The following is a 27,468-nucleotide window of genomic DNA, read 5'->3' as shown; positions in this document are numbered from 1 at the left end:
CTATCTATAAATAAGAACTATTCCAGAACACCTGACCTTTGTGTCTTAAAATAACAACTGACTGTTTTTTGTTGTCATTACATATGGATTACATAAGTCCATGTGTGTTATTTCATAGTTTTGAAATCTCCAGTATTGTTCTAGAATGTAGAAAATAAATCCCTAAACAAAAAACATTGAATTAGAAGGTCCACCTTCTAGTCCACCTATATATATATATATATATATATATATATATATATATATATATATATATATATATATATATATATATATACTCTACCAGTCAAAAGTTTGGACACACCTTCTAATTCAATGTTTTTTGTTTAGGGATTTATTTTCTAGAGAGAGAGAGAGAGAATCTCTGCATGCATGCGTCCTTGCACTTCTCTGAAATTATTTGCTCCTCTGTTTCTGATTATCAGATGCCACCACAAATGAGAGCCATGCTAAGCAACATATTCTAACGTCACAGTGGTTTTAATGGTGTATAAACCAAACTGGTGGCCATTTCTTCAGAAACTACATACATGGAAATGTATATATCTGATAAACATATCATATGATTTTTACAAGTGTGACAGAAACTAACAAAAAAAAGGTTTATTCATTAAATATTCCATCAGAGAAATGTCTTCTTCAAAATATGTCAATAATGGACATGAAAAAAAGGAAAAAAGGGTAAAAATCTTACAACCTTTATTAAATATCTTATTTATATGAAGCCTTCATTAAATATCACAGATAAAATATATGCTTAAATATAGAATTTTTGGACATAGGTATATATTAGACATAGATCTAAAAATAGAAGACATTGGTATATTGCATACTACGCACAGTCCATGAACTACATGTTTTTGTATGGTATAGAGAAAAAAGTCATAATAAGACATAAAGGAATACAATTCAACAGTAAACATTATAAAGATAACCTTGTTAATTAAGAAAATGTTAATTAAGCCAATATTTTAGATGGTTAAAGCCGAACAACGTATTAATTACTTATTTAGATGAGTGCCAGCACTAAAAAAAAAGCATTTGATTTAAGCGCATTGTATTTTAACAGAAATAGCCGAAACATCTAGTTTACATTTCCTTTCCCCTGTTTCCGTTTCCTCTTCACCCTTTTCCCTCCCCTCCCTGCCTTTTTGCTCTTTGGCTTCTTTTTTTGGATTTCACAAGAGTCGCTTCCCTTCATCACAGCATGTTTCATAATCCAAGTTGCCTGTGGATCGTAACAGAAGGTCTGGCCTTTAAGTGTCTTGATACTAGAGCACAAGATGTCAACAACAAAAACACAAATGATCAGTTTCTATGCAAATAAACATGTGCAGTCTTTGTTTATAACCTATTGATCAAAAATGTAGTCTTGAATGACATTTCATAAGTAATTGCCAGTAAAAGCAGTAAAGTTTGGAAGTTGTACACATGATTAATAGTGAAAAGCTATTCTCATTTACTGTGTTGGAGTACTCACATGATTGCATCAAAGGGGCAAAGTCCTGCCCTCTGTACTTTACAATCCGCAACATGTTTCGCATGCAGTCTTTGAATTGAATATATTTTCAAGCAGCAACCATTTCCCCAAGTCATTGCTACAGGAAACACATATTTAAAATGTTAGTTCAGAAACAGACACTTTTCTGTTTATAATACTGCAACAGTTTACTTATTCAGTCTTTGTATATTTCTATTGTATCTGCTGGGATGAAGTGAGGCACATACTTACCTTCACTGCCACAGAGGCAGGACACCATGCAGAAAAAAAGTGCATAAAACAAGCTCATTGTAAAGAGTGCTGTCTGGAGAGATTCTGGTTAACACTTCGCATTTCACACCTTATGACATGCTTTCATTTCCATTTCCTCTATACACTCAGCCCCCAATCCACAATTTGGTCGGAGAAAGCAGAGGGGCGTATATAGAACTGTGGTGTAAAGTGCACAAGAAAGCAACTCTCCACACAACACTGCTACTGTGTCTCACAATACAGCTGACAGGAAAATATGATCTAGGTGTCATTTACCATCATGGACCACAATAGCCATTAGTATGGGGACATTTAATGACCAATCAGACACACAGTATTGCAGATGGTAGAATATGACTACTGGAAAGTTCCAGAAGTTTGTTTCTTTTTTTAATGGAAGGTATATTCAAATAGCACAGCTGTGTGTATAGATAAGTGGTCAAAGGGACGCAAGAAAAAAGATCTTCATATAATATTGCCATTGCGTGTCAAAAAAAAAAAACCTCATCTACCATTACAGACCACAACATCGATTAGTATGGGGGAATATATTTCCAAACTAATCATACACAAAGTACTGTGGACTGTCGAAAATGACTAGTGCAAATTCTTGTAGCTATATTTTTCCAGCAGGTATATTTTAAAATCCAGAATATAACAGAGTATATAACTTTTATATCCAGATAAAATAACAGCTCATAATTAACAATGAATTCCATAACAAAGTTTTACATTTTAATTTTCTAGTTCACACATGAGGTTATTTAGCGAATTTGCATCAAAAAAAGGATCACACTTCGAGACTGAACACATCCCAGTCCACAAAGTAGCACAGTCTCTTGAACATTCTCTTCCATTGCTTGGGTTTCAGGAAGAGAGAAATTATATATTTCACATCAAGAAGTGGTGACACCTGGTAAAATCTAAATAGCACAGTTTCAGTGGTTTCGATAGAGCAACTCAAACTCTTTCACTTTGGCAAGGTCAGGATAGGGCTTGTGATCTCAATCTTCTCCTGTAACTCTTGGGTTTCAGTTTGGGTTATAAGGCAATAATGGCAAAGGTTATTGACACTGGGGACTTTTATGCAGGAGGCAGTACACATGTTCAAGGAAATTGGTAGTGTTACAGATTTTACTCCTTCAAGTAAATATATCCAAGAACATGGACACTCAAAGGGGATTTCAAGGGGGATTCTTTAAGGGGATCAAAGAGACTTCATAATGGAAGTTGCTCACATGTCTTATCAGATAATAAGAACTTTACCTTACATTTACAGCACTTGACAGAAACCCTTACACAGAGCAACATTTATCTCATTTATACAACTTTGCACTTTAAGGTTTTCCTGGGGTCCTGGAATTCCCTGCGTCCTGGAACTCATAGTGTTCCAAGTCATGCTAGGAACCTGAATTTGACTCAGTGAGAACATGCTAATCTGTACACAGACAGTGTACAGACAGTGAACATATGCAAATATTGATATTATACAGATATACATACAGACAGACATGTAAATACACAGTACAGACATTACCTGAGCTCAGAATTAAATCCAGAACCCATGTGGCATCAACACTACTACAACACATGTTGTGCCACCAGGCTGTCCAGGAATATTACATGATGCTTTGATGCTATAACGCCCATGTGTGTATTAGGGGTCAACAGGACAATTAATTTTTTACTAGTTGACTAGTAGTTAAAACAGCTCAGCTTAATTCAACTAGTTAACTAATTATTGCCTAAAGGTCTTTGTGTAGTAAAGCAATTCAGTCTGATTCAGACCGCTGACATTTTAGGCCATTTATATATTGCTGGAAAATACTGAATGTAAATGTTTTCAACCAGTAAAATCAAATGTCAGATAGTCAGATATACAATTAATCAGAACACTGTCGGCTGTCATTGTGAGATGTTTTTACCTTTAGGGAGTGGGTACTTTTTTATTTGTATAACATGTGCCTGACAGATATGTAGCTTGCCACAGTGATTAACATGCTCAAGCAAAGATACAGAAACTTTCATGCCAGAACCAGCAGGCTCAGGACCAGCGTCTTACCCAAATAAACATTAACTCAAACCCTGATGCCAAAATCGATTCAAACGATGTACTATATGACTGTAGCTCTTTATCAGCACAACAACGGGACTGACTGCTCTAATCAATGCTTCACTCATCCCTTGGTCAGTTAACATATGGTTTTCACTATGAGTATGGAAACCACTTCGGCCACCCACTCACTTCATACAATGAAAAGCAGCCCACACTTTCTCGCCCAATCGGTGAGAAATTTTTTCTACTTTCCTCCCCCATCCAAATTTGGATCTCAATTAAGTTTTTTATGACTTTGTCTACCCCAAAGTTACAGCACCTCTCATTTCTTTTTTATTTTTTTAAAATATTTTTTTATAGTATAAAACACATTGAATTCAGAAAAGCCAACTCACTTTTGCAGTGTTGCAACTGGTTAAGGTTAGATTGAGATGGTGGATTTTTGATTGTTACCTTTCTAGTATTACATTCAATAAAATTGCCAAGTTATTTGTAAAGGAAAAGAAGAATGCAATTGCTGCTACTCTTACCATTACACATTTTTTATAAGATTCAATTAAGGAGATTAGCTAGGCCATGCAAAGCCTTCTTAAGTTACTTTTGGCTGTATGTTTGGGGTCACTGTCAGGTTGAAAATGTTCATCTTTTCTCAGTTTATTGTGTGATGTGATTAAAATTCTACTCTAATGTCCTGATACATCTTTCCATTCATATTTTCTCTGATAACGTGTTATGCCTTCCACCACTGAAATTGGTGGGTATAGTGCTCTTCTTGCATGAGTATCATCCTTTGCAGCTGTCTAACTGTAGGCCAATATTAAAGCTCCATTTTATCTCCAAGAACCTAAAAATGTTGTAGCTCTACAGTGTGGCTCATATTTGCATAGGAATACCATTCATGAAATCTTTCAGACAGGATTTAGACCTCATCACAGTAATAAAACAGCGCTGGTTAAAGTGGTAAATTACCTACTACTGGCATCTGATCAGGGTGGTGTATCCTTGCATATGTTGCCTGATATTAGTGAAGATTGTTATTACCATAAATCATAATGTTCTAGAAAGTTAAAAAAAAAAATGTTGTTTTAGTTAAATGAACAGCTTTTCCCTGGCTCAGGTCTTATTTGCCCAATCACTATTAGTTTGTAGATGTAAATGTTGATATCTCTATGAATACTAAAATAAAGTCTGATGTTAAATGATCATGTTCAAGGCCCACTGCTCATTTCTCCCCAAATATGGTACCTCTAGGTACAAGGTACAATTATTTGTAAACAATGAATTAGCTTCCACTGCTTTGCCAATGACATGCAATTATATGTTTCAAAAAAGCTAGATTACAGTTAACCAGGCAGCTAGATGCAAACATATAATCAGATAATCTAGTAACTCCAGATGAACATCGTTACCTCACTTGGTGTGATTACTGAATTCAGTCTCTCATATGAAGCTCTTTTAGAAAACACTAAGACAGCCTAATTTCATCTGGGAAATACTGCACAGATAAGAAATATAACCTCACTCTTATATAATATAATATAAACAAAAGTATGTGAGTAAACTATTGGTCACTTGTGATTCACCATGCCTGCTTTGATCAAAAGGTACATGGTTTTTGTTGGTACATAGAATAACAAAGATGACAGCAGAGGCCAATGCTTTTTCTTACAATGCCCCACAGTTATGGAACCAGTTATGGAGCCAGTCTCAGGCTTTAAGTCTAGGTTGTGTAAATCTGCTTAGTTAAGCCTTTGTTTTTCTTATAGGTAAGGGCACAGATTTTAAGGATATAGAGTGTTTTCGTAAACTGGGACTGGCTGTGTTATGTCCCAGGGAGCCTTCTGCCTCTCCCCTTTAGTTATGCTGTCATAGTTATTCTTGTCAGAGTCCCTGCTTGCACTGTGCATAAAGTACATCTTCTCCACTAGAGGAAAAAAACATGCCTAATGATCTTTGCTCTCTCTCTCTCTCTCTCTCTCTCTCTCTGTCTATGTTCTGTATTGCTTTCTGTCCCTGTCTGGTCCATCCTGATACCACGTTTCAGACTGGAACTTCAATGATATGACAATTACTCACTGAGGAGGTCCTTCATGGGTTTGTCATGACATCGCTGTATCATACAGATACTCTGAAAATTATTGGGGATTTTTCCACTTGGATATCTTATTGATTCAACTTGCTAAAACTTACCTACTCAATTTTACAGCAGAAAACTCTTCCTGGATATTATAAATTTAAATCTAAAACTGTATGGAAATCGACAGTGACCTTGACACTTATGCTGAGGATTTTTACAACACACTTAGCACTGCTTGACACTATTGTATACAAATTATAAGGGAATAAGTAGCTTGGTGGTTAAGCTGTTTAACTACTGATTAGAAGGTTCTGAGTTTGAACTCCAGGACGGCCACTGCTGTGCCCCTGAGCATGGCCCTTAATGCTCAGTTGTATAAAATGAGAAAAATGTAAGTCACACTGGAAGAGGATGTCTGCCAAATGCTGTAAAGATAAATATTCTCAGTATCCATTGTCACTTAGAAGAGGTGGGCTCTCTTATGAGTCTGGTTCCACTCAAGATTTCTTCATGATGTCTTATGGAGTATTTCCTAGCCTCTGGCTTACTCATTAAGTATAAATCTATAGTTAGTTCAGATATTTGTAAAGCTATTTTGTGCCCATTATTAAAAGTGCTATATAAATATATGTAATTGTAAAGTAAAATGTAATGTAATTGAATTCATTTAATCTCAACAAAAAGAAGGATTAGGATTTTAGCATTCATTCATCTTCATGAACTGTGATATCCTGGTCAGAGGCATTGTACGTCCAGAGCCTATCCTGGGAACACTAAGCATAAGCCAGAAATTGGGTATTTTAGAGTAGCCAATTAAAAAATTCAATTTGGGAGATGGGAGGAATCTTAAGCTCTTGGAAGTAACCCACACAGACACATGAAAAAGAGTGAAAAAGCTGTAACTCAAGCTGAGGGTCAAATCAGGGACGCTGAAGCTTTGAAGAGGTAAAACCTCCCATACTCTGGGCACACACATACACTGCACCCACTGACTGCAATTTTAACTGAGTGATTCAAACAAAGTTTACAGAGATATAGGTATAAAAATATTATTAATTACTCATAATTCAGAACAGTTCACTCTGTTCACATACTGAACTTCTTTACAGATTTGTTCTTCTTTACGCATTTACGTCAATCATTGCCTTCACTTAAATGCAATTAAATATGGAACATTTAATGAGAGTTTTGAGGTAATGAGAGGGCTGGAAGCAAGAAATCTATTGTGGTGGGGAGCTTTTACTAATGACTTTAGTAACTGTAGTCAGTGCGATGTGAAGCTTGTGTCGGAACTCAGAGCCCCCTCCGAGTGGACATATCACAGGGTGGAATTTCAGTGCAATATTTCTTTTTTGTGCAATAAAAAGAAAGTCAACAATAGGTCATTCAATTTTTTTATTCATTCTCATGAAGCTTTATCATGGTTAGGTTGGTGGAGGTTTCAAATACTTATTTTATATTAATATTTGTATATACTGTATTTTTGGGGTCCATTGGCAGGATTCTGCACCTTTACCACTGCAGCCACGGTTCAATTCCCGGGCAAGGAACCAACCCAGCCAATGAGAGGTTAAATCTCGATTGCCGGTCCCAAGCCTGGATAAATTGGGAGGGCTGTGTCCGGAAAGGTGTCTGGCATAAAACCTGTGCCAAATCAAAATATATAGATTGGATGGTCTTCTATTGTGACCCCAAGCAGGGAGCAGCCGATCAACAACAACAACTTTGATTATATCTTTGAAAATACTTGTGTACTGATGTGTACCAATAAATGTGTTTGAATTCCTTCAGGAGCAGATGGAATTGGGTTTAAAAAAGCAATATTGCCTAACATCTCTACACTTAACCATAAAAGTGATATGAAAGTTCCTCTAGTGTTCCACTAAAGCAAAAGTTACTAAAAATAAACAAAGACTTTTCCTAGCATCGTCTTATAGTATTGGTTATATTTCCAGACCAACAAAGTACATTTTGCCTGCTTCCTTTTCCTTCTGTCTGCATTTATGTACTATCTACCTTGCTATTTTACCATACTGCCTTTGATACTTGACAGATACTCACAGCAGTAACTAGCAAAAGCATTGCTCATCTGATAGATCTAGTCTATACAACCTCTTGTGCATAGTAATTTCAATGTGTTGTTACTCCTTCTGGACTGCAGATCACTTCTTCTGCTCTCTGGAGAATGGCTGGTCTGCTGTTTAGAAGGGTCTCACATGGATCGCCTTAATATTGATGTGAGATTTCTGTGGATCATTTCAGTAAGATTACTAGACTAAAGATTACACTTACTGAAAACAGTATATTCTCAGGTCTGCTCCTCAGTGGATAACTTAAACTGAATACTATAAAGTAGAGCAAAAAACTCTTAGATACCAAATAGCCTTATCAATGCACTCAGTAACTTAATATCTTACAGTTCTGAACGAGTAATGTTTCATACAACAATTGGACTATCCACTGTGACACAGAAGATGATAGGTTCCTTTCATCTTAGATTTTCTTCCTTATGTCTCAGGGAATATTTCTTGTCATTGTTGAATCTCTTTGCTCATTTGCTCGAAATAGTTATGCTAGTGCTTATTATTCTTTAAATAATCATTAGTTGTTACATTAATGATATTAAAACTATCAACAGCCACAAAAAAAAGTAATACCAATTTTGGAGGTGCTAGAGAAAGTCATTTTGTTTAATAGATTAACTTAGTCCAAATTTATTCTGTGCCAGGAAATTAGCTCCTGCTAAAACGTCATGATGTCTGAGAACTGGGGAGAATAGCTGTTAAGAACTGGGACAATCAAAAGTTGCACAAGACAGTGCCACTGTCACTTTTCGGCAGAAAAGCCAAAAGGACTGACCCCTGAAACCATTGCTTTACTTTTTCCTTTTTCTGGTAGCTGTGGTTTTCATTATGAGTATGGAAAATAACCACTCTGGTCTCCCACTCACTTCATACAGTGACTATTGACAAAGCAGCCCGCACTTTCTCACCCAAACAATGAGAAATTCATTCTGCTTCCCTCCCCCTGACTCTACAAGACACACAAATTCATGCCAACTGAGATGCTGCATAATTTATCAATGTCATTATCTGTGGTAAAGTTCACAATAACTTTCATTTTCGGCTGTTGCAATACACTCTCCACTTTATTGGGAACATTCGGCACTTTACAGATATCTATTCAGCTGATCATGTGGCCGCAACACAAAGCAAAAAAAATCATGCTGACAAATGTCAAGGTGATACAAGTGGAACCAAGTGTACTCTTTTGCTGTTGTAGCCTTTTCTTTGATGCTTTTCTGCTCAACACAGCTGTAAAGAGTGATTATGTGAATTACTATATCCTAACTGACAGCTCCAAATTGTGCATTTGGGCTTGGGACCAGCACTGAGAGTTAACTAATAATTTAATAAAATAACTCTAATCATTTGTTATGTTCTCTTTCAGTTTCTGGTGTAGTTTAGCAGATTATGTTATAGTCCAGATTTTTTTTTTTAAATTTTCATCTATATGCCCCCTTTAATCACCTAAGGTTATGGATACAGCTGCTCTGCCCTGTCCTGCCCTGCCCTGTGTTCAGCTACTGTTACTTATAATTGTTTTGTTCAAAACAAAGAGCCACTGTTAACCCTTAAGTAAGGATCTTTACATTTAAACATCTCCTTTCATGAAAGCACCATGTACAATGCGCAAATGATTATTTTGTAATGAATATTCATCAAGTGAGACAAAGCTTCAGTAGCAGGATGAGTGCATTATAGGTATTTTGGGGAACTCCCCACTGTACTACTCAATGCCCTCACCTATGCTAAAGCTTCCATGTGTGAAAACTTAACCCAAAGCAACAGGGCAATAGTTCTCACACAGGCCAGCCTTGACTCTCTCAAACCTACACACACACACACACACACACACACATTCAATAGCACGAAGCTGAATTCAGCTTACAATTGCACATTTTAATTGAGAGTAATTAATTCTTTATATACATACAATGCTGAATACAAAAAGTATTCTACGTTGCTCAGCCTAAGCTATCATAGTGATTAAACATGAAATATATTGCAGGCAATGATCACGCATAACAGATAACAGATATTCAGATTCTGTTGAATGGTTTAGCTTATGTTGAATAAACCACCTGTTGTAATCACTGTGCGCTTAGAAGCAGTAGACATGGCACTTGTGGTTGTGGAACCAGTCGTCCTTTTGGCATCCACTAACTGCATGGCTTTCATAACCCAGACCTTCTTTGGATCTGCACAGACCGTACCTCCTTTCATTGTCGTTAGTCTTTAAATAAATAAAAAAAAACAATTAGCATACGTCCAGGAGATTTTATTTTAGGTGAAAAAGAAGTATAACCCTTTAACCTCCTGACTTATTTGTACTTAATCTGAAAGCATACTATTTAGCAACTACGTTAAGTATAAGTCTAGAACCACAGTTTTTCTAACTGCATTAACGGTATAAAACAAGTCAAACTCTTTCTTTCTACAGAGTATACTAATTCATAAACATAGAAGCAAGCATACTCACACAGCAGCTGTAATGTGGCAGAGACCTGACTTCTGCAGATAGTAACTTTTTATTCTTGAGGCAGGAACCATTCTATTTGATATCTTGATGCAGAGACATGGATTTTCAATTGCTGTTCAGACAAAAATAAATGAAGAATTAGAAAATTGGAAAATATTGTCCCAAATAGCTTAGTTTTGTTATCATAGAAACAAATAGAAAGAAAAGGACAAAACATTAAACACTGTTAATCTCCTTACATTGGCAGATGGTGGCTGAGAGCAGCACAGCAAACAGACACAACAGTGCAGTTGTCATCTCTTCACCCGTCCCAGACTGATCAGTGAGTCTCAATAAAGACCACCAAGTATTAATTTATACATACATGGGACAGGAAAAAAATGCCTCAAAGCTTCCTACCACAAACACCCCTCACAACCCCCCACCCCACACACACATGTCTAATCTAAGATACAGATGCTTCACACCAATGCGTAAGATGTCACTTCAATGGAACAATGGCAAATGTTTGTTTTACCAACCCAACTTTCTGATAGTATCTTTTAAAGATGTCTGTGTATGGTTTCACTATGAACGCTCAGACTGTTGAGATTAACAAATCAAAGTTTATTAGCCAAAAAGCATTTTTGTGACAGTCAGATGTGACGTTGCATTGTTTTGTGTGTGTGTAGGGGGACCCCACAATAGTAGGAACAACTGAAAGATTTGACCTTGTGGGACATTATACCAGTAAGCACAAGGAAAACAAAAACTTCAGCTTGTATTTCAAATATAAAAAGATCCAAAAGGTGGCATTTTGGTTACTAAGGTGTAAGTTATAAGTGTAGATCCTCGTTAGGTGTAATAATAATTATGTCAATTGAAAATCCTCATAATTTATGGGTAGACAAATGAATGTGTGTGTGTGTGTTTTTCCACTTGACCATTTCTATGAAACAATCTGCTGTTCATGGGTGTGTTCAAAGTGGAAAGTACCCAGCTGTACTCGGATGTAAACAATGCCATTATACTAAACATCCTCAGGGTCAAAAATTATTGTTAAATTATGTAGTGTAATTATTATACACGTTTTCACCTTCTGGAAACTTTAAACCTGTAAAGCTAGGGCATAAATAGGCAGATCTATAATATGTCATTTTTTAGAAACAGGTATGAATATAATTTACCTGTGTATATTTGAAAGCATTGTGAAGCAGAGGTACAGGAAGCAGGTTTCCTGTTGCTGCTGTGGTTGTAGTTGAGTCAGGGCTGCAAGATGACAGTAGCTGTGGTCACTTGCAGTACACGCAGGAAATGCACAAATGCTGATGACGGATAGAAGATGTTTCCAGGTACAAGGCAGGCTTTTCTAATAATCCTACCTATACACATTGTGATACAAAATTCTTAGAAATATTAAATACTCATTCTCCTTGATTACTGCATGTCTTATTATGCAGTCATTCTGTCGATTAAACTGGCATTTCTTCAGCCCTTTTCACAAAATTCAAATACTGCCTTCTTTTTATTTTGAGAAATTATTAAACATACATCCTGTCCAAAAGGCACAATGAGTCATTAAAATTTAAAAATGACATTTACAGTGAAGTGTTAGTATGTTGTGCTGAGAACGGAACTAACCCTGTCACTGAAGAGTTAACTCTAAGTGTCGGTCCCAAACCTGTGCCAAATCAAAAACATGTGGACCAAATGATCAGCTGTTGCAGGGAACCGAACAGGGAGCGGATGAAAGAACAGCAACAGCAGCAACTTGTTAATATCTTTGGGATCCATTTTTAGGATCCTGCACTCTCACCAAGGCAGCCTTGGTGTGATTCCTGAGCTGAGAACCAACCCAGCCACTGAGAGGTTAACTAGCAGACTGATCAGTGATATTCAGTAAATGCCACCAAGTATTAATTTATACATACGTGGGACAGGGAAAAATGCTTCAAAACTTCGTACCACAGGCAACCCTTTGAGTTGCCAAAGTTTTGGGGCACCCCTCCAAATCATTGAATTCAGTTGTTGTTTTTCAGGGGTTGGGCTTGGCCCCTTAGTTCCAGGGAGAAGATCTTAATATATCTCTTAATATTTTAGCAAACCAAGACATTTTATTTTAGCAAACCAAGACAATTTTTTGCTCCCAACTTTGTGGGAACAGTTTGGGGATGACCGCTTCCTGTTCCAACATGACATGCACAAAGCAAGGTCCATAAAGACATGGATGAGCGATGTTGGTGTGGAGGAACTTGACCAGGAGTCCTGACCTCAACCCGCTAGAACACCTTTGGGATGTTTTAGAGTGAGCCAGGCCTTCTTCCTTTACTTTTTGCCTGCACTTCCTCACAATCTACCTTGCTATTTTTTTCCACTGCCCTAGCTATAGTTGACAGAAACTCACAGCACTGACTGGGGAATGCATTGCTCATGACAGATCTAGTGTATACAAGCTACTGCTTAGTAATTTCAATATGCTATTGCTCATTCTGCCCTCCAGATCACTCCATCTACACACATACACACACACACACACACACACACAAGGGAACATTTAACAGCACAGTGCTGAATTCAGCCGATATCTGCATAATTTCATTGAGAGAAAATACATTAAATCTTAAAATACATATTTAATTCAATTAAATTCAATTTTATCTGTATAGCACTTTTAACAAAGAGCATTGTCTCAAATCAGCTTCACATAAGAAACAACATAAGAAAACAACAAACATATAAACAGACAAACAGTCCTAGATGTTATCCCAAGTGAGCAAGCCTGAGGTGACTGAGGCGACTGTGGCAAGGAAAAACTCCCTTAGATGGTAAGAGGAAGAAACCTTAAGAGGAACCAGACTCAAAAGGGAACCCATCCTCATTTGGGTGACAGCGGAGTGTGAGATAACATTGTGCATTTATGTGTAGTCAGTTGTGTGATGCCGATACAGCATGTGTAGAATATTATGTAAATTAATAAGGAGGTTGTTGTCGTCCACAGCATTGCTTTGAATACCCCAATCCTCACAAAGCATATAATGCTGAATACAACAGTGTAGTCACTCAGCCTAAGCTATCACAGTTGATTAAACATTAAATATATTCCAGGCAATGATCAGGCATAACAGACTTTCTGATTCTGTTGAACAGTTTAGCGTATGCAGTATAAACCACCTGTTGTAATCACTGTGCTCTCAGAGGCAGTAGACATGGCACTTGCTGTTGTGGAACCTGTCCTCCTTTTGGCATCCACTAATTGCATGGCTTTCAGAACCAAGGCTTCCTGTGGATCTGCACAGACCGTACCTCCTTTCAATGTTGTGAGTCTTTAAATGCACACACACACACACACACAAAGAAAAAAAAATCAGTCAGCCTATGACCAGGAGGTTTTACTTTAGGTGAAAGTGAGGCATAACCCTTTAACCTCCTGACTTATTTTTACATATTGGTCTGAAGGCATACTAACTATAAGAGTTGATCTGTAACTGCTCTGAAACTGAACTGAAAGATTCACAGAGTGTGGTGTATTTGTCTGGAACCAAAGAAGCTATTAACTATTAGCAAGTCTCGTTTTTCTAACTGCATTAATGATATAAAACAAGTTTAACTGTTTTTTTTTTTTTACATATTGTACTATAAATTTATAAACATAAAAGCAAGCATACTTTGAGGGCGGCGCAATTCTATGTGATATCTTGAGGATTTTCAATTGCTATTTGGACAAAAACAAAGGATGAAATAGAAAATATTGTCCCAAATCATTTAGTTAGGTCACAATATTCTATTATTCTATTAAAGCAAAAGTTACCAAAAATAAAGACTTTTCCCAGCATAGTCTTACATAGTATAATATTGTAGCATTGGCTTCATCTAATCTAAAATATTCCCAGACCAACAAAGTACCTTTTGCCCGCTTCCTTTACTTTCTCCCTGCATTTCCTTACCATCTATCTTGCTGTGCATAGTAATTTCAATGTGCTATTGCTTGTTCTGCCCTCCAGATCACTCTTTCTAGACACACCCACACACAAAGGAACATTTAATACCACAACACTGAATTCAGCTGATAACTGCACAGTTATTGAAAGTAAATACATTCATTCTTAAAATACATACAATGCTGAATACAACTATATAGTCACTCAGCCTAAACTATCACAGTGATTAAACATTAAATATATTGCAGGTAATGATCACATGTAACAGATAACAGACATTCTGATTCTGTTGAACAGTTTAGCGTATGCTGTGTGAACCACCCGCTGTAATCACTCTGCGCTCAGTCCTTTTGGTATCCACTAATTGCATGGCTTGCATAACCCAGGCCTTCTTTGGATCTGCACAGACCGTACCTCCTTTCATCGCCGTGAGTCTTTAAATGCATAAAACAAATAGTCAGCATATAACCATGAAGCTTCATTTTATGTGAAAGTGAAGTATAACCCTTAAAACTCTAGACTTATTTATCTGAAGGCATACCTTTTAGTAGCTAACTACTATTACGTAATCAGTAACTACATTAAATCTGATGAGAAATATATGTAGAGTGAGGTGTATGTCTGGAACCACAGATGCTATTAACTATCAGCAAGACTAGTGTTTCTGACTGATATAAGCAAGTTAAACTTTTTTTTTTCTATGTAATGTACTAATTTATAAACATAGAAGCTGTGTACTTACACAGCAGCTGAAATGTGGCAGAGGCCTGACTTCTGCAGATAGTATTTTTTAAATTTTTATGGCAGGAACAATTGTATTTGATATCTTGAGGCAGACACATGGATTTTTAATTGCTGTTTGGATAAAAACAATGGAAAAATTAAAAAATATTGTCCCAAATCATTTAGTTTTGTAGGAACAGAAACAATAAGAAAGAATAAAAGAGCAGAAAGAAAATATTACTGTTAATCTCCTTACTTTGGCAGAAGGTAGCGGTGAGCAGCGCAGCAAACAAACAAACACCAAACTGATCAGTGACATTTGATAACACTACCAAGAATTTTTTTACACATGGGGACAGGAAAAATATGATTCAAAATTTCCTATCATAGGCGCCCACCCCCCACCCCCCACCCCCCTTTTGAAAAATTATTAAACATACATCCTGTGTATCATTGTTGGATTTATTTGCATCTATAATTTTTGTTAGAATTCCTTCAGGAGCAGGCGTGAGTTGGATTAAAAACAATATTGCCAACATCTTCACCCTTAACTGTGAAAGTTCCAGCAAAGTTCTATTAAAGCAAAAGTTACCAAAACTCAATAAAGACTTTTCCCAGCATTGTCTTACACAGTGTAATATTGTAGCATTGGCTTCATCTAATCTAAAATATTTCCAGACCAACAAGCCTGCTTCCTTTACTTTCTGCCTGCACTTCTTCACCATCTACCTTGCTAAACTCACAGCCATGTCTAGTGAATGCATTGCTCATGATAGATCTAGTCTATACAACCACTAATGCTTAGTAATTTCAATGCGCTGTGCCCGTTCTGCCCTCCAGATCCCTCCATAGACACACACACACACACACACACATTCAATAGCACCAAACTGAATTCAGCTGATAATTGCATATTTTAATTGAGAGTAAATACATCCATTCTTAAAATACATACAATGCTGAATACAACAATATAGTCACTCAGCCTAAACTATGACAGTGATTAAACATTAAATATATTGCAGGTAATGATCACATATAACAGATAACTGATTCTGTTGAACAGTTTAGCGTATGCTGTGTGAACCACCCGCTGTAATCACTCTGTGCTCAGTCCCTTTGGCATCGACTAATTTCATGGCTTTCATAACCCAGGCCTTCTTTGGATCTGCACAGACCGTATATCCTTTCATCGTCGTGAGTCTTTAAATGCACAAAAATCAGTTAGCATAGAACCAGCAGGTTTTATTTTTGGGCGAAAGTGAAGTATAACCCTTTAACCTCCTGACTTATTTACCTGAAGGCATACCTTTTAGTAACTACTCTTACTTAATCAGTAACTACATTGAAACTGATGAGAAATATACGCAGAGTGAGGTGTATATGTCTGGAACCACAGATGCTATTAACTATCAGCAAGACTAGTTTCCTTAAACTTCATTAATGATATAAACTTTTCTTTCTACATAGTGTACTAATTTATAAACATAGAAGCAATCATACTTACACAGCAGCTGTAATGTAGCAGAGGCCTGACTTCTGCAGATAGTATTTTTTTATTTTTATGGCAGGAACAATTGTATTTGATATCTTGAGGCAGACACATGGATTTTTAATTGCTGTTTGGACAAAAACAAAGGAAGAATGAAAAAATTGTCACAATAGACAGAGTAAAAGGACAGAAAGAAAATGAAACTGTTAATTTCCTCACATTGGCAGACCGTAGCAGTGAGCAGCACAGCAAACAGACACAACAGTGCAGTTCTCATCTCTTCACCCGTACCAGACTGATTAGTGACACTCGATAACACTACCAAGAATTAATTTACACAAAGGGGACAGGAAAAAGTGCTTCAAAGCTTCCTACCACAGATACCCCACATAACCCCCCAAACACACACACACACACACAAACACACACACACACACACACACACACACACATACTTTTTAAAATATTATTAAATGCACATCCAGTGCAAAAGGTATGTATCATTGTGTCTTTGCAAACTTGAAAATGATTTTTATAGTAAATTGCTAGTATGTTGTTGTGTAGGCTCTTGATTAAGGAAATTTGAAGAAACTGTAGTGTAGAGTTGTTGTGTCAAAATTACATCCCTGGTTATGTTGATAAAGATTAACTATTACAACTTTATCGTTTGTGAGGAAATAGTCTAAAAAGAATTCATATTTACCAATCTACTTTTACTAACAAAAAAAAAACATTTTAAAATATCAGGAAGTAACATAGATGGCTCAGAGGGAGTACTCGTGACAGGACCTTAAATGTCACTGCACTCAAGAGAAAGTAACTGTGGTCTTTTGCTATATGCTAAATGACGATTAACATGTACCACAGAGTAGTTGCGTTTCACAAGCATGGCACATAAACCAGTAACAGATTTCACTAAACTGTACTAACATCAGAATACCTGCTTACCAGCCACCATAATGTAGCAAGTGGAGTAAAAGATTTAAGTCGGTAAGATGTTATTTTCTATCATAAGAAAATTACTCTTCAGAAAATACTCCTCATATATTTAAATATGAGCAGTTTCATGCTACCATACAATCATTCATTTTCTCAGGTTATAAATGTGAACTTCTAAAGTTAATTCTGAAATGTAGGAATAAAAGTTTATAATATGGTGTATATGCTACAAGATTTTTTTTAAAAGAATAACCAACATGAATATCTGAGGAAATGTGTTTCTATTTTATTTTGACCAGCTGTCTCTTAAGAGGTTTGATTCATACTATTTTGGCATGTTGTCTGTAAGATAATCACTTCATGATCAATACTTAACTTGTAACCATAAATAAAGTGCTTCTGTGTATACAGAATTGCTTGAATGGCCTTTGTTTGTTAAATTCTCCAAAAATGGAAAAACATGTCAGAATTGAACAGAGCTCAATTGTACAGTTCATTTCATGCAGTCAGTGGCACAAGAAAATCCTGTGTGTCATCACATCCTGTCTATCGCATGATTAAACTACTTATGTGAAATAAGCGGAACTGATGCAAGTGACCGAGTTCAGGTTCTTTACTTACAAATGGAGATTGTTTCCATGACATCAAGTTGTTCTGGTCACCAACAAGCCATCTTGTGTTAATTATAATATGCAATACTGTCACAATATGCAGCAGACCAGCGGTGCTCTGGCATTTCCATTAAACCATTTCCACAAAAATCCAGCTGTAGGGCATAGTATATCTGCAGTGTTGTCATTTGTTCACAAGATGGCATCAGATGTCCTTCTAAGTGAAGACAACACTGCTTGAAATGTTTTCTTTTAATAAAGGGAATTATTTTCACAGCACCTACTATAATAATGTAATTTCTCCGTCCTCCACAGCAGCAGATTTGGAAAAATAAAGCAAATACTTTTCAAATTAAAATTATGATTCAGGCTTTTAACTGTATAACAATAATTAGATTAAATTATCAGTCATGTGAAACAATAATCAGTGTAATCTATAGACAAGGACAACATTACAGTATATGGTTTTTTTTTATATTTTAAATATGCGTAATGATAAAAGTAAATGTGACTCTGACCTTAAAAAAAAGGACAGAAGAACTGTCTTCACTTTTCAGACTGGTGGATGCTCAGTCATGATTTGAAAGCAAATTACACAATATGCTGAGATAATTTAGTACAGTGTAACATTTTATGTATTATTTTTACTTCACCCTAATGTATTATTTAACATTACACTAAATGGTCAATCAGTTCCTGTTGCTGTAAACGTTTACGGTCTATTATGAGATGTTATTTTATTTTATTTTCCACCTTGTTATTAACACCAACCAGAGCATCATAATGCTAAGTTTCTGATTTACATAAGTTTTAATTAATTTAACTAAGCGTTCATTCAAGGCAAAGTCTAATTTAGGCAGAATACAACCAAAAATGTTACTAGTAAACCATCAACAGTGATAAAAGAGCTGCAAGGTTAAAATTTTCAACAACTGACCAAAAAACACATGAAAAACATAAAGAGTCATTTGAGAATGTGCTCAGAAGTGCTACACGCATTATTCACAAGGAAGTCAGCTAAACCACAAATGATTTAATCCTCTAATTATCTTGTAATAGCAGTGACAGCAAGACATTTACATCGACATCAAGTTTACAGTAAACTACAAGCAATTTACAGTAAATGCTTCATTGAGAAGATCCAAACCAGTGTCCCAGGAAAACTGGGTACGAGGTGGGAAAACTTTCTGCTTGTCCACTGCAGGGGCAATCCAGTGTAGCTATCTACTGGATTTTTTAAAGGAGCATTACAAGTAATGGAACAGTAATAGAGAATATATGATACACAGTAAACACTAATCATTGAAAGTGAAAATATCAAAAATATCTAGTATATGTTATAAATTTACTATAAACAAAACTTCAGATTATTAAGTCTACTTCTAGATTTTTTTTTTATTACTTCAAGCTTCTAATCATCTTATTCTACTATATTACCATAAATCTAGTATGTCTAGAAATGGGCTTACTGGAATTATATTTGTTATATACTAATTTAATAACGAGAAATATTAGATGACTTTTTCTTTATTTAAAATATCTTCACTTGCTAAGATACCTTTTTTTTCTTTACACTATTATACACATGTTTCTTGAAGTTTGTAAAGTAATCTACAGAGTAGAGTGGACAATTCATTTTGACATCACAAAATCGCAATTGGATAGGGTGTGTTTTTTAACTTGCACAGCGTAAGGCTAGTATGAGCAAGCCACAGTGACTGGTTTGGAATTCCATGTAGGCATCATCAACCAGTCTGCGGCCCAGTCACATTATGTTAAGCGAACCTTTGTACGGTTTTATAGTGTATGAACTGAAAGCGAAAGCTGTTTAGTTTATAGCGAACATCCTTATCATGACACAATCATGTTCTGTGGTGACAATAATGTTAGTGGTTAGCATAAAGGAATGACTAGATTCATTCTTAAATCCTTATATAGGCTTATATATAGAAATATAATATAATATAATTGCCATGACATTGCAGATAGAAGATTACTGATAACCAACTGACTCAGTTACCCTGTATGTTGGAAATATACAAGAACATTAATCGTGTTGTAACTTCCTGAGCTGTGGTTTGCAGCTCAGACAGCAGATGTGTGTATGTGCATTAGTCTTTTGTATGCATCACCTCTACCTCACCAGTTGCCTTTCTGAGAAAAACACACAAAAATACACTTACTCTTAACTCTTACACCACAGTGAACTTTGCTAAGATCTTTCATCATATTTGACGGTGTATGACACCTGTGGGTTTGGAGTGTTTTGACAGACTCTGTGAGTCCAGGGTAGTTCTTCCAAAAATAGATAACAACCATGAGATTTGAAAAAATAATGGCACTATACATTACATGGCCAAAGGTTTATATGTTTTTTGTACACATGATTCCAGTCTTAATTTGCTGTTATAATAGCATTCACTCCTCTTAGAAGGATTTTCCCTTGACTGCGGGGTGTAGCTGTGGGGATTTGCCCATTCAGCCACACCACACTGCACATTAGTGAGAAGGTCTGGGTCACAGTCTGCAACCCGTTTCAAGTCAAGGCCCTTAGCTGATCACTTTAACTACAGCCTAGATAGCTAGCTAGCTAGCTAGCTAGCTAGCTAGCTAGCTAGCTAGATAGATAGATAGATAGATAGATAGATAGATAGATAGATAGATAGATAGATAGATAGATAGATAGATAGATATGAATTTACAATTCTGTGCATTTATAATTATATTATTATGCATAGAAGATAGATAGATAGATAGATATGAATTTACAATTCTGTGCATTTATAATTATATTATTATGCATAGAAGACTTAGCAGAATGTACAGGTTTGGAGCAGAACTGCAAGATGATTACATGCAGTAAAGTATTAGTGAGACATCAGTGTCCTAGAAGTGTAGTGTAGAGTGTAGTGAATTTATGATTGTAGATCCAGTGAAGAAAAATTGTAACGCTAAGATGTAACAAAGACATCTTATACAGTTGTATGGGAAGGTCCACATAAGGGTTTGATGGTCAGGTGTCTACAAACCTTTGGCCACAAAAATGTGATTTTATAATTCAGGTAAATACTACAGTTTATTGATAATCATTATAAATCATATCAAACTTGATAATAAAGTATTCTTTTATATATAAATGTACCATTTTTACTAGTTTAGTTTCCTTAATTTTGAAAACCAGATGTGGATAGCATTATCATGAAATAAACCGATTGGGGTCATGTAGGCTTAGCAGTCTTTTAACATGCAATTCTCCACAAGCTATGTGTCTTATGGGGATTTCCTCTGAAAGTTCCTTTATGTGATAATGACTAAGCCTCATGTCACCGAGACTACTTGTGTCAGCCAGACCCCAAAATAAATTTCCGGGGTTAAATTTAGAGTACAATCAGAAATTCCACACAATGGTTAAAATTCGTCTGTCACCCCTGAGTTTTTTGATCATTTACACTTAAGCTCCCCATAAATGTCCTACCACTACACTGTGTTGAGAAAAATTATCATGCCTTTATTGTCATAAAAACGAACTCTCATAGATTTGAAGTTTGTGTTCACATGGTGAGAACATTATCTAAAAATAGTTTTAGAACTTCCCCTTTTAGTGGAAAAAACTAATGAAATAATTATATGAATGACCGGACCACAGAGCTCTTTTTCATGCCCATTTAGATTGAAGAAGTTATAGTCATGCTGCTGTACAGTATCTCTGTCTGTTTTAAGAAATACTAAATACACTATATTACCAAAATTTGGGCACTTAAAATATATGCTTGAACAGTCTGTTAAGGATTAAGTGCATCTTTGCTGTTAGAATAGCCTGTTGTTATAACAGGGGGCTTTTCACACTGCACTTAACCTCAGGATATCAGCTTTTGAAACCCTAGAGAAAGAGTGTGCATTTGTCATTTTAAAGCAGAGTTATCATTGCTCTTTACCCCGGGTCATGAAACCCTGCCCTGAAGTAGGTGTGGCACAACGTTTGCAGGGTTAACCCCACATTATTGTGCCAAAAGTGTAAAGTGTGAAATGATACGGTGTGAGATTTTTATGACTAGATGCTTAGCAGCAGACTCTGATAATCATGTAAAAAACAAGAACGTAGGAACACTTTACAAAAGCGTCGCAGTAGCATCGGGTGTCAAAACACAGAACATCACAGAAGTTTGTGCTGTAGCAAGGGGGAAATACCTGACACTAAAAAAATTGGATATCAATGAATGTCAGGTCAACTACATGACAAACTTAAAAATGTGAAAAATATTACAAATCTGTGAAAGATAACAAGGCAGAGAATAGCTAGGGTTTTTTTTCTTGCTGATACGTAAGCATGAGACAAGCCACTATTCAAAGTGGTCATGATACAGCAAATATACTAATAAGAACATTAATCCAGGGTTTAGTAATGTATGGTGTGAAGCATTGGATTATAATTATACAGGATTAATTGTTAAACCCGGGTAAAGTATGAGCACTGTGAAATGTGAAACAAAATAATAACATATTTAAATAATATAATAGAAGATTTTGTCTTTCTTAAAATTAACATTTAAAACATTTCCTCTATTACACTTATAACCCTCCCATTGAACCATAATTAAGTTAAGTACTCTTTATTTGTCACATATACTTTACTGCACCGTGAAATCCTTTCTTCGCATATCCTATCCTTGAGGTCAGAGCGCAGGGTCAGCTATTATGCAGCACCCCTGGAGCAGGGTGGGTTGGGGGCCTTGCTCAAGGGCCCAACGGTGGGGCTTGAACCCAAACCTTCCAGTCAACAACCCAGAGCTGTACCCACTTGAGCTACCACCACCCCCATAATGTGCTGATGTCTAAAAATTCTCCATCAAACATGACCATAATTTCTACTTACCTGGTGACTATATCATAATGACATATATAAAGTTTAATTGTGGTGCATACACATCACATTAATTGCTGTTACCAAATGTCTTGAGTTAGGATACTTCTGAATTTTTCTAGACCACTAAAAGTGCTCATTAAGAAAAATATAGAATTGTATAAATAAGGAAGGCTGGGATTGATTTTTTTTGTAGACCAGACTGTATAAAAATGAACTGCATATATAAAATATGATCCCTAGTCATTATAGTGAATGTGAAAGGGAAATATTATTATGTTAGCTGTTTGTCTGTTCTTTAAGTGTTAAGTGAATCTGTGTTTCTTTTTCCTGACAAGTAAGAACAGTCCTCAGTGATGCCGGAAGAAGACAAAGGAACTAAAGTATCAATTTATAACAGTGATTAAGCCATGTAGCCTGAAGAGCGCCTTGCATGATTGCACCACAATGTGTCACGGTGCATTGTGACGAAGATGTTTGCAAGATATTCCATGTGTATTATTCATAAGTGTATTCAGGGTAACTGCATTAATATTACTTCCCCTATCTTGAATGAATATAAAGGATCTTGGCCTGAATATGTCCAGTGTAGAGGAAGGACAGTAGAGTAAAGACATTCCCAAACAGTATAGCTCTCATCAGCAAAGATGGATTTCGCTCTGACTTCTCGCCAGTTGGTCTTTCTTTTTTGCATTATAACACTTCTTTTCAGCTGTGTGCTTGGAGGTGAGTGTTCTTAATAAGCATGCTCTTAAAGTGAAAACCTGTGTGTGTGTGTGTGTGTGTGTATGTGTGTGCACGCATTTCGTTAGCACATTTTGTATGATAGTGTTTATATATCTAACCCCATGTATATTTTATTCAACTACAGTGCGCTCCAGTGACAGCAAGCCACAAACATGTTGTGCACAAACTACTGGTGGACATGTTTCATCTGCACATGTAAAAAATTGTGCCTATACTGAGAAAAAAGGCAGATGTCTTGAGGCCTATGTGTAAGTAAAGAAACTATATTATGTGTCGAAATGAAAAATGACTGAAACAAAAAGGTCTTAGAATGTCCAGAAAATACTGTATATGACTATTCATGATCATATCATTCTCACGTCCATTGAATGTTGAATACAATCTGTCTGGTTTAGTCAAAAGTGTACTTTAACAGATTTGTAGTATGGTGAAGGAATGAATTGTCTTGATCAGTATCTCTATCTGTGCAGGTTTTTGTTCAATAATGGGAAACTGCATTGCAGCAGTGTAAACGCAAAAGGGATCAATGCAACACTGGCAAAATTAGAAAAGGTAACTGACAAAAAGGTTTCTGAGTATAAAATATCTGAACTTCTATCTCTCTTCTTCTTTTTGTAAAAGCTTCTTTTTGTAGCTTCACTGTTTTTGTTGGCATTTTGAGATAGATAGATAGATAGATAGATAGATAGATAGATAGATAGATAGATAGATAGATAGAGAGATAGATAGATAGATAGATAGATAGATAGATAGATAGATAGATAGATAGATAGATAGATAGATAGATAGATAGATAGATAGTGTGTGTGTAGACAGACAGACAGACAGACAGACAGACAGATAGATAGATAGATTGATAGATAGATAGATAGATAGATAGATAGATAGATAGATAGATAGATAGATAGATAGATAGATAGATAGATAGATAAGAGAAACTTTATTATATTGTTATTTTTTTTTATCAAATTTGTAATATTTCTTTCTCTTTTCAACATATCCAAAAGAAAGGAATACAATGCGTGGGCAGGCCCCAGAGCTGACATCTGCGAGTTCCAGCTGTTATGCTGCACAAAAACAGTTCTGCTTAAATGCCAGTACCCTGGAAGGACAAAAATGTCAAAAAGATTTGATGTATTTTTCTATTATTTCTGCAATTATTTATTTAATTTTATGTTGAACACAAAATACATGTGTATTCTATATTTATCTAATATTTAATTTACAAGCATTGTCTGTATTTATTTATTTTGTGATGTGAGGTGGTTTTTTTTAGCATTCGTATTCAATAAATAAATAAAACTTTAAAATTTAAATTTTCTGCTTTCATGGCTGTATGTTTTGTGTATTTTATTAACCATCCATCAAACACATTTGATATGGAATGGATTCACACTGGTGAATTAATTAAAAAGGATAAGTACAAAATATATATGAATATAAAATATTAAATATGTAAAATATGTTTGGCGGTCCATTTGGCACTTCTTAGCTTAATGGAAAAATTAATAATAATAATAATAATAATAATAATAATAATATTAATAATAATAATAATAATAATAATAATAATAATAATAATAATAATAGTAGTAGTAGTAGTAGTAGTAGTAATAGTAGTAGCAGTAATGTGGGAATGGTGGTTTTCTGGTTTAGCACATTTGCCTCACACCTCGGGGACTGGGGGTTTGAGCCCCACCTCTGCCATGCATGCACAAAATTTGCATTGCATTGTTTCCTGAAGGCACCCTGGTTTCCTCCCCCAGATCAAAGACATGTGCTGTAGGCTGTTTTAAAATTGTGTGAAAGTCTGTGAATTGTGTCCTGCAATGGGTTGGTATCCCCAAAAAAGCCTTGTGCCCAGAGTCCCCTGGGAGAATCTCCAAGTTCTCCAAGACCCTGTGTAGGATAAGAAGTACTGAAGCATGCATAGATGAATAATATTAATTGGTTTCTTAACACTGTGAAGGACAGTTAGGATCAAGAGATCAGCTTCTCTGCTAAGTGAATCAAATTCATATACTAGGAGGGCCAATGAGCTTCAGTCTCTCTCTGCACAGATCTGCTCACTATATGGTTGTATGGCTGTATGGGATTTTGCCTCACTTGTAAATTACTTACATACATTTACAATACTTCAAATCAATAAATTACATAAATTTACAATAAATTGTCTGCTAAATGAATAAATATGAATGGTTGCTATGTGGGGTAGGTAGCTCCAGAGTCCTGAATTCTGAAATTAGCTTGGGTGTGCTCTTTGTGTGGAGTTTCACATGTTCTCTCTGTGTAGAGAGAGTAGACTTTTATTACAATAAAATTAACTAAGCTAATTCTGACATAACATATGTTTGATATTAAAAAAAATGGCAAAAAATATGAATAACACTGAAAATTTAGTAATAAATTACAGAGTTTACAAAGTTTAATTCTTTGCTTTAATGCTCTAAATCTGAATACATTTTGTATATATAGAATATTTCATTTATATTTATTTCTCTTGTGCAATCAAAAACTGGCAAGTCTCTGGCAAAAGAATTTCCTTCAGGATTAATAAAGTTCAATTTTATCTTATCTTATCTTATCTTATCTTATCTTATCTTATCTTATCTTATCTTATCTTATCTTATCTTATCTTATATTTTATGACTAATTACAGATTAATTTTAGAGATACTGCTTAAATCTTACAATGTTAAGATTTTATTTATTTTTTTATTTATTTATTTAAATGTTAAATTTTTTAACAACTCAACAGGAACCAGGCCTTATCTTTCTTGTTAATCTAAATGAGTCTTACTTTTAATCTGGCATGTGGTTTTTGGTATCTCATGGTGGAATGTTCACACAGTGAGGTTAATATGCATGAGAAAATAATAATCTGGCAGTGAGCTAATGTTCATATCTAAAGCACATGAGAAAATCATTTGAACAAAACCACATGCTTTAAGATGTAGCAATACACTGTTAGTCAATTTGTGACACGTTTACGAAACATAGTAGCTGAAGTGCCTACAAACAAGGTGGAGCTGCTTCTCATGGAACTGCTTTTGAGTCATATGTACAGTAGTTTGCCTATTCAAGTTTAAATGTTAATATGAGTCATTGACCAGTCATAGTCGTGTTCTGCTTTAAACAAAGAGAAAAATCTAGAGCCATATGTAACGTTTAAATGTAACACAAAACCATCACAGAGATGAGAACATAGGTTGGATTTACGACTTATCTACAAGCCTGACTCTCCTCTTGGATAAACTAAGCCAACTTAATGTGTCTCCACTTGACTGCCAAAGGTATATCACTTTTCTGGAAGGAGTGCATAAGGGTGGGCAATGAAATCTCAGGCTCCTTCGGTGCCCCCTGGTACTCACTATACACTAATGACTGTACTTCTAAGAAAGACACAGTCAAACACTTCCAGTTTTCAGATAACACTAATGTCAAAGAATTAGGAGTAGACATAATGAACAAAAGTACTTCATCTGGTCATGGTGTGAGCCAATCAGCACAAAACTGAATGAGGTCATTCCTATTTCCTTTCTTGAAAACATATTATCATTGTATTGACATCACTATTCTGTAGGATCTTAAAGTAATCACCAAAAAAGGCCTTGTCACAGCTCACAGCTTATTGTATTTTGAAACTTACATGTTCACATTTTCATCTGATTCACTTATGTAACTTTTCAGTTGAAACGAAAGCAACAGTGCATTATTCACTACCAGCTTTCTCCACTCATACAGACTTCAC

The 27,468-nt window shown here is 35.6% G+C and overlaps 2 protein-coding genes across 2 annotated transcripts; one reads left to right on the top strand and one right to left on the bottom strand.

Annotated features, from left to right (window-relative positions):
- Positions 1-519: 519 nt before the first annotated feature.
- cxcl32b.1 (chemokine (C-X-C motif) ligand 32b, duplicate 1) lies at positions 520-16,926 on the bottom strand. Its single transcript, XM_058375827.1, has 11 exons — positions 16,780-16,926; positions 16,576-16,687; positions 16,139-16,271; positions 14,073-14,119; positions 13,579-13,730; positions 11,595-11,676; positions 10,668-10,756; positions 10,429-10,540; positions 10,031-10,182; positions 1,481-1,598; positions 520-1,271 (listed from the first exon to the last, which is right to left on the bottom strand). Exons 1-11 carry the CDS (start codon positions 16,835-16,837, stop codon positions 1,085-1,087), a joined length of 1,242 nt encoding a protein of 413 aa, XP_058231810.1. The 5' UTR covers positions 16,838-16,926; the 3' UTR covers positions 520-1,084.
- Positions 16,927-22,661: 5,735 nt separating this feature from the next.
- On the top strand, positions 22,662-24,978 carry ccl34b.8 (chemokine (C-C motif) ligand 34b, duplicate 8). The gene is made up of 4 exons (XM_058375783.1): positions 22,662-23,697; positions 23,843-23,966; positions 24,189-24,270; positions 24,726-24,978. Exons 1-4 carry the CDS (start codon positions 23,619-23,621, stop codon positions 24,759-24,761), a joined length of 321 nt encoding a protein of 106 aa, XP_058231766.1. The 5' UTR covers positions 22,662-23,618; the 3' UTR covers positions 24,762-24,978.
- Positions 24,979-27,468: the final 2,490 nt, after the last annotated feature.

This window comes from Hemibagrus wyckioides, linkage group LG23 (genome assembly GCF_019097595.1).
Source record: "Hemibagrus wyckioides isolate EC202008001 linkage group LG23, SWU_Hwy_1.0, whole genome shotgun sequence".
Taxonomy (NCBI): Eukaryota; Metazoa; Chordata; class Actinopteri; order Siluriformes; family Bagridae; genus Hemibagrus; species Hemibagrus wyckioides.
Note: the sequence above shows the minus strand (reverse complement) of the source record. Positions and strands in the feature narration are given on the sequence as shown.

Coding starts and splice junctions, on each gene's coding strand:
- ccl34b.8 (XM_058375783.1), top strand. CDS start 23,619: ATGGATTTCGCTCTGACTTCTCGCCAGTTGGTCTTTCTTTTTTGCATT. Junction 23,698..23,842: donor TTTCAGCTGTGTGCTTGGAG/GTGAGTGTTCTT, acceptor ATTCAACTACAG/TGCGCTCCAGTGACAGCAAG. Junction 24,271..24,725: donor CACTGGCAAAATTAGAAAAG/GTAACTGACAAA, acceptor CATATCCAAAAG/AAAGGAATACAATGCGTGGG.
- cxcl32b.1 (XM_058375827.1), bottom strand. CDS start 16,837: ATGAGAACTGCACTGTTGTGTCTGTTTGCTGTGCTGCTCACTGCTACG. Junction 10,757..11,594: donor ATGCTTTCAAATATACACAG/GTAAATTATATT, acceptor GTCTTTATTGAG/ACTCACTGATCAGTCTGGGA. Junction 10,541..10,667: donor CTCAGCCACCATCTGCCAAT/GTAAGGAGATTA, acceptor TTGTCTGAACAG/CAATTGAAAATCCATGTCTC.